At 14.7% G+C, this 10,000-nt stretch overlaps 1 protein-coding gene across 9 annotated transcripts in view; it reads right to left on the bottom strand.

Moving 5' to 3' along the window:
* The window catches only part of LOC122263537 (uncharacterized), a 47,015-nt gene that overhangs the window by 9,857 nt on the left and 27,158 nt on the right, over positions 1–10,000 (bottom strand). For all 9 annotated transcript variants that reach the window (XM_043032005.2, XM_043032019.2, XM_043032036.2 and 6 more), the window contains exon 6: positions 9,305–9,491. In XM_043032005.2, the coding sequence (XP_042887939.2) occupies positions 9,305–9,491 (187 nt within the window). The remainder of the gene's footprint in view (positions 1–9,304; positions 9,492–10,000) is intronic.

Raw genomic sequence — 10,000 nt, 5'->3', positions numbered from 1 at the left:
AAAAATAAAAAAATAAATAAAAAATAAAAAAAATAATAAAAAAAAATGCTTGCTATGCATCCAAGGATAAGAAAACATAAAAAACAACAAAATAAAATGAAATGATACCTACAATATTGTGGTCAATATAATATAAACAAGAAAAATAAACTAAAAGAAGAGTAAATGCACCAATTGTCAAAAAAATATCCTTAACGTTTTTTTCCTTTTTTGCCTCAAAGGAAAATCCATACAAGATTAAATTAACTTTTCTAGTAACATTCAAGTTATACACTTAAAACTATCCAAAGCTTCAGGTTTTTATTTTTTTATTGGATGTATATGAGAGCTGTAACATAGAAGTTAACACTAAATACCTGAAAACTATAAAGATTACGAAAATATTTCTGTACTACAATATAACTGTGTCTGTGTTATGGAAGAATATATTAATCTTCGTGTTGTGAAAGGTATAAAAACAATTTATATTAGTATTTTTTTGTACTATATTTATATATATATATTTTTTAGTATATATACTTTTATTTATATATATTTATATACATTCTTTAGATATTTACATATTTATTCATCATATATATATATAGACAGATATATATATATTGTCTTTATAGGATATATAATTATATATTATATTTAATTTTATATATATTTTATACTTATATAGATATATACATATAATATTATTCATATTTTATTTTTATTTATTTTATATATATATTTATTATTATATTATTTAGTCATATTTTATATACATATATATATTCATATTCATATATGTTACATTTACTTTTATATACCATATTATTTTTTTATATACATTTATTTACACTTTTTTTATATTATATATTTATTTATTTATAATATATATTATATATATATATATATATATTTAACATACTATATATATATATATTTATATAAATATGTATATTTATATATATATATATATTCTTATATATATATATATTATACATATCTATATATATACTAACTATATATTATATTTTATTATATAATATATATATAATATGCATATTTATATACATATATTTACTGTATATACATATGTATATACATATATTTATACATATATATAAATATATTATATATATATATATATATTATATTTATTATATATATATATATATATATTATATATATATATACAGATTTTATATATTTATATATATATTTTATTTATATACGTATATATACATATATATATTTATAAATTATATATATATTATTATATAGACATATATATATATAAAAACATTATATATATATACATATAGATCTATATTATACTTATACATATATATATATATAGATATTATAATATATATATATATGAGTTTTTTTTATGGTATATATATACTATATATATATAATTTATGATATGTAACATATGTTATATATTAACTTAATATATTTATTATATATACACATATATATATTTATATATATATATACTCATATTTATTATATATTTTATTATATATATATACACATTTTTGTTATTTTCATTTATATATTTACATTTATTCATTTATTATTACTTATTTTTATATTTATCTATATATTTATTTATAGATTATATTTTATATTTTTAACATATTTATACAAGATGTTCATGTAATTGATTTTATTTTATATTATACATATTGTTATACATATATATAATATATTTACATATATATATCTATTATATATACACTACCTATATATATATATATATATATATTATAAATATACATATATATATATTTATACTATTATATATAGAAATATAATATTACTATATATATCTATATGCATAATATATTATATATATGCATATATATATATATATGCATTATTGTATATAATTTATGCATTATATATTATATGCATATATATATATAAATATGCATATATTATATATTATATATATATATATATATATATATATAAACATATATATTTATATAAATATATTATATATATATATATTTTATATATTATATGCATATATATATATATATGCATATATTTATATATTATGCATATTATTATATATATAATATATATATATATATATATATATACATACGTATTTATATTATACCTTTATATATATATATAGTAATATATTATATATATTTTATATATATTTATAAAATATATATTATATATATAATATATATATAGTTATAATAATATTTATTATATATATATATATATATATATTACTATAGTATATATATATTTAAGTATGTATGTATGTATGGTATGTATGTACGTATGTACGTTATGTATATATATATATATATATATATTTATATATATAATATATATATATATATATATTTATGTGGTATACATTATATATTATATATATATATAATATATATATATATATATATATATATATATATTTATATATATATATATGTTTATTTACACATATACATATATATATGTAATATTTATATATTCTATATATATTTATGTATATATTATACATTATATTTGTATATAATATAACATATCTATGTATATTATATAACTATATATGTATACATATAATACATATATATAAATATAAATTTTATATATATATATATATATATATATTATATTAAATATAAGTATGTATATATATATATAATATATATATATTATTATATATATTATATATATAATATATATATATATGTGTGTGGTGATGTGTATGTATATGTATATGTAAATTTGGTATAATTAAATATATATATGTATATATATATATTATATATACTATTTATTATATATATAATATATATATTTATGTGTTGTGTTGTGTGTGTGTTTTTGTGTGTATTATATTGTATTTGTATGCCATATATATATGTATGCACTATATATTATGTATTTATGGTTATATAGATTATCTATGTATGTTATGATATATATATAATATATATATATATATATATATATAATATATATATATATGTATGGATATATATATGTATGTATAATATATACACATACATCATATATATGTGTGTATACATATAATATTAAATATATATGTCAAATATATATACAGACATATATATATCATATATATATACATATATATATTATATATATATATATATATACTTATATATATATATACATATATACACCTTATTATACTACATATTAAACAATATATAATTATATATATACATACATAATACATTTATAAATATATATATACATATATATATATATATATATATTTATATATATATATATATATATATATATGTGATATCTTAACATATATATATTATACATATATATATATATATATAGATACTTATATATTTATATATTATATATATATTATATATAGATGCAGGATCTAATATTGTATACTTATCCATATATATTCATATCTATATGTAGATATACTAGTATATATACATATTACATATATATATACATATATATATCATATATGCAGATAAAGATGATAATATTATATATATATATTATATATATATATATATATATATATATATATTTATATAATATAAATATATATATATATTATATCTATATATATATATATTTCTATATTAATAATATTTTTAATATCATATATATTATATATATATATATTATATTATGTATATATAAATATATGTATATATTATTATTATTTATATTATTATATAAATATATATAGAGAATATAGATATAGATATTATTATGTAAATATAAATTTATATAATATATTATATATATAAAATATAATAAATATATATAAATATATTATATCTATATATTATAATATTATTATAAACTCCCCACACACATTTGAAGCATACATTTATAATATTGTGCGTGTGGGGTATGTAAGTAATCTTTTTACCCTACTTCCTTGGGAATCTTCTCTGTCTGGGTTAGAGGTAGAGGTTCAAGCCTTTTTCACAAACTCAAAAGATATGTCCATCATTTTTTTCACATACAAAGATTTGTATAAATATTGGTCAAACACCATCAGTAGACAGAATTCCATTCAACAGTTTCTAAGACAGGATAGTTAATAACTGATCATTTATTTGTAATCCGACAGATAGGTTATCTCACTTTTGCACATAGTGAAGGATAATGTGCACTTAAAATTCTACACATAATGTTACTACTAACAAAGTCAACAGACAATAGCAGAGGTGAAAAAGTAAAAGTAACAACTCTATTTTAAATATTATTGACAAACAGGTCTTTCCAAATGTTCTTCTCTTAGATTATTATAGAAAAAAAATCTTTCCAAAGCATAACTATCACTTCAGACACTCATGGTCTTTATGCTGAAAATACCCTCCTCTCATATCCATTATAATTAGTCAAATGTTTGCAGTAATAGAAAAAGGGTTTTATGCATCAAAGTAATAGAAAAAGGATTTTATTCATTGTGTTTGGCGTTCATTACATATTCATACTAAAAATACCATAGTGTATGAAGCTTCTTGCTTAACCTATCAGTACCTAAGCCTACACAGTCTACACTAAAATCCTGACAATATTATCTGAGAGGCAAAGTTCAGAAAGCAAGCCAAGGAGAAAGCTTCGCTTTTTAAACAATTAGAATGGAAAAATTTTTTTTAAATATTTACTTCTTGGTAAGTTTTTTTGTGTGGGTTTAAAAAAAAGTTATTTAAAGCAATGCCCCATATATATATATAAAAATTTACTAAAATATATATAAATATATAAATATATAGATATATAGAGATTTATACATATAGAAACATTTTTATATATATATAAACATATATAAATAATTTATATAAATATATATACAGATTTAAAATATTATATTACATATATATACATATATAGTAGATTTATATAACTGTATTTTATTAATAATTAATTAAACAGATATGATACATATATATATATTATATACATTTATATACATATATAAATATATACATACTAATATATACATATATAAATTATATATACAGTATTTAACATTATAGAAATATATATATAACAAATAATAATACATATATTAAAATATATAGGTTCATTTAAATTCTTATATAAATATATATATACATATTTATACATATATAAATAATTATATTACATTTATATACATTTAATAAAGATATATATACATAATATTCAGTATAATTATTAGAATACTTATATATATATAATAAATATTATATATATTTAAATATAAGATATATTTATATTTAATATATTTTAATTGATTAATATATATATTGGACATTATTTACATATATATATATAAATTGTTATATTTTTATTAGAATATTTAGTTGACATATTTAAATTATATTGAATATAGTTATTTATATATATACACAAATAAAGTATATATACTTATAAATACATATAAAAATATATATTTACATATATAAAGATATATATACATTATATAAATATATATATACATTTATAAATATATATTTAATTTGATATACATATTGATAAGAATTTATACAATTTTAATTTAATGATAAATAGATTAAATATTTAATATATTTTACATTGAGTTACATATATAAATATTTACATTAATACATATAATGATATAATTTTTATTTACGATATATACATTATTATATATATATATACTTATATATACATATATATATATTTATTAGTCAATTGATTGATTATGATAATAATATATTAAAATATTACATATATAACATATATAAAAATATATTTACATATTCATATATAATATATAAATATATATACATATATATTAGATATATATATATATATATTAATATATATAGATATATACATATATATAAAATATAATATTACATATATAAATATATAATATATACTATATAAATAATAATTCATATATATACATATTTAATATAGATATACTTATATAGACATATATAAATAGATATGTACATATATATACCATTTATATACATTATAAATATATATATATAAATATTATTGTAAAAATATAATTATACATTTAATGTAGATAAACATATATAAATATATTATATACATATAATATAACATAAAAATATATATATACATATTTATACATAAATAAAAATATATAATATAAATATAAATAAATAATATACATATATATAAATTACAAATATTTTTTACATATATAAATATATATATACTTATATATACATATATAATATATATAACAAATATCATACATATATATATTTATATATACATTTATATATACATATAAAATATATGTTTACATATTATACATATATAAATATATATTAAATTTATATACATATATATATAATATATAACATATATAAATATATTATTACAATATATATATATTAATATTAATATACATAGAGAATACAAAATATAAATATATATATATACTTAATTAATATATAAATATATAATATACATATATATTATATATATAACATTTATATTATATATATTTAAAATAATGAATATATATATATAACATCATATAAGACAAATATAAATTATATATATAAATATATATATAAGATAATATATATATATATATATACATAGATATGTAATATTATACATATATAAATATATATATATATATTAAATAGTAATATATATATATATATACATATATATTATGTATATTTATAGATAATAATAAATTGTATATATATATATATATTGATATATATATTATATATTTATATACATATATGATATATATGAATATTTATATATAATGAATAAATATGTTTATATATATATATATAATATATATATTTATTATATATATAGTATATAATGTGTGTGTGTATATTTATATACAATAATACAATATATATATGTATATTTATATACAATATACAGATATATATCTGTGTATATTGATATACAATACACAATATATATATATATATATATAATATATATATATATATAATATATATATATACAAATAGATAATTATATATTACAAATAAATATAAATATATATAATATAATAAAATATTTATATATATTTAAAATATAAATATATATATAAATAATATATATATATATTATATATATAAATATATAAAATATATATGCATATAAATATATATACATATACATAATACACATATACTATATTACCTGATACATATATATTACATATATATATATACATATATATAAATATATAAACATATATATATATATACATATATATATATAAATATATATATATATATAATATATTAATATATAAATATTATATAATATATATATAATCGGTAATATACCTCCATAAAAATACAATATATATACCAATTAATATAGTACCTCAATATATATACCTAATATAATAGTACACAATAAATATACCTATATAAAATACACAATATATATATAAAATATATATATAATATATATATAAATATAATATAATATAATATATATATACATATAAATATATATATATAAATATGTAATATGTATATATATATGAATATATATAATAATATATTATTATATATATATCTAATAATATAAATATCATAGTATATATAAGTATATATAATATATAATATGTATATATATATTAAAATGTATATATATGATTATAATATATATCTATATATTTAAATAAATATATTCTAATATATATATATATATATGTAACATGTTACATAATGTTATGTATATATATATATAATATATATATATATATATAAATATTCATATATATACATATTACATAATCATATACGATATAAATATATATACATATTACATATATAAATTATATCCATCTATAAATATAATATATAACTACATATATATATACAATTATATACATATATATATATATAATATATATAATACTATATATATATATATATATATATAAATATATATGTATATTGATATATAAAAGATTTATGTTTATTTTATATATATATATTTATATATATATATAAAATATAATATATATATATATTTATATATATATTATATATATATATCTATTAATATATATATATATATAAAATATATATATATTTAATATATAAATACATATAATATATATATTATATATATATATATTATATACATATATATATATTTAATATATTTATATAAATTATAATATACCATTATATATATTTATATATATATATATATTAAATATAATATAAATATATATATATATATATATATAATATATAATATAAAATATTATAATATATAACAAATAACATAATAATATATAATACAAATATTTAATATATAAATACATAATATACATAATAATATATATCTATAAAATAATATATAATATATATATATATATATATAATATATAAATATATATATAAATATATATATTTATACACACACATATATTTATATACATATATATACACACACACAGACACACACATATACTTCTAATGAAAATTTAAATAACTTTTATGTTTACCAGTTATTGACACACAAAATCTTCAAAAAAAAGAAAGCTTAAGCAAAGCTTTTGCCTGATCATCAGGCTTCAGTTTTACTTTTTCCAATCATATTTTTTCTTTAAAAAAATAAAAATAAATAAAAAAGCACTTAACTTTCATATCAACCAAAATTTGATGCATAATGCAAGTACATTATCTTTTACCCTTTTACAGATGTAAAGTAAAAAGAGAATTTTTAAAATGAAAACTGTGATGATTGTAAACAGCTTACATAAAGTTTTAATAAAATCTAGGGAGTTATATTGCATATAGTCTAACAACTGTCTACCGATGCGTATTTAACATATTAATTTCATTCATAAGAACATGAGCATAACTTGTAAAGAAAAAGTAGAAAAAAAAATAATAGTAATAATTGGAGAAAAAGATAAAAGAAAAAAAATGATGGACTATAGAAAGAAAATCCTGGCTTGTTGTGTTTCTCTCTTACCTCTATATCAAGTTTGAAGGCAATGGTCTTTGCCTTCTGTAGTTTGCATTCAATATCTGTGTATTTGTAAACATGTAGCTGCTACTTATCTAAGAGAACAGGTACAGGAGATAAGGTTTTCTTTATAGATTCCTACAAGATCAGGTTTTCCTTATAAATTCCTACTAGTTTCGTTATTCTTTTCTACCAAAATGAAGATATATACTTTACTTATCAATATCTACTTAAAAAGAAGCAACATTCTACACTATAGAACCTGCATTCACTGTATCCCAGGCACCAGTTCCTCTTTTCCAAGTAGCCTCTTCATTCTCCTCATGGCTGTGGATGTGACAGTGCTATTAAAGGGAAGGCTGCTCACCTGGCTGAATCTTGGGTGCGTGGGGAACGTCTGCGCTGCACATCTTCCTCAGCAACATCCTGATAGTAGTCTGTAACATCTGCAGATCTGGTCTTGGTGGAACGCACTCCGCGACTGGCAGAAGATCCACGAGGCCTGTAAGCTGCATCACTCTCTGCACGAATACGTGGTTCAGACTCATAAGAACCTGAGGAATGATTGTGCATTTAGTGGCATATTTTAAGGGGTATTTAGAATCCCTACTGTATGAATTTAAAAACACCTTATTTAGATTTATTTGTTTTTTGTTTTTTTGAAAATTTAAAACTTAACCTTATCATTAATAACACTTCTCAGTTTACTACTAGCCATTACATGTAATTTTGTAGTCTGATTTTGTTACAAAATAATTGAATAAAGCTATTTAGAAAATCAAATTTAGATCAATTCTCTCTTATTCTCTTGCTTTAACATTTTCCTTTTTAGAAATACCTTTATGCTACTAAAATTCCTTATTACCTTACCTAGTTAAAACCCTTTTACTGCTTTCTTTCCAAACAAACTTTTCTGTATCATCTTTAATCATTTAATTTTTTTTAGAAAAAAAGCCAATGCCTTTTGCAGTTATGCCATCTATATCCATTTGTAATTTGATCTTACTCATAGCAATGTAATTATGCAATGAAGTACTTTCCTTGCAACAGATAAAATATCAAA

This window comes from Penaeus japonicus, unplaced genomic scaffold (assembly GCF_977035675.1).
Source record: "Penaeus japonicus unplaced genomic scaffold, GWHDUDI00000001_assembly GWHDUDI00000004, whole genome shotgun sequence".
In the NCBI taxonomy this organism is placed as follows: domain Eukaryota; kingdom Metazoa; phylum Arthropoda; class Malacostraca; order Decapoda; family Penaeidae; genus Penaeus; species Penaeus japonicus.
The sequence above is the reverse complement of the archived record's forward strand: the minus strand, read 5'-3'. Positions and strand labels throughout refer to the sequence as shown.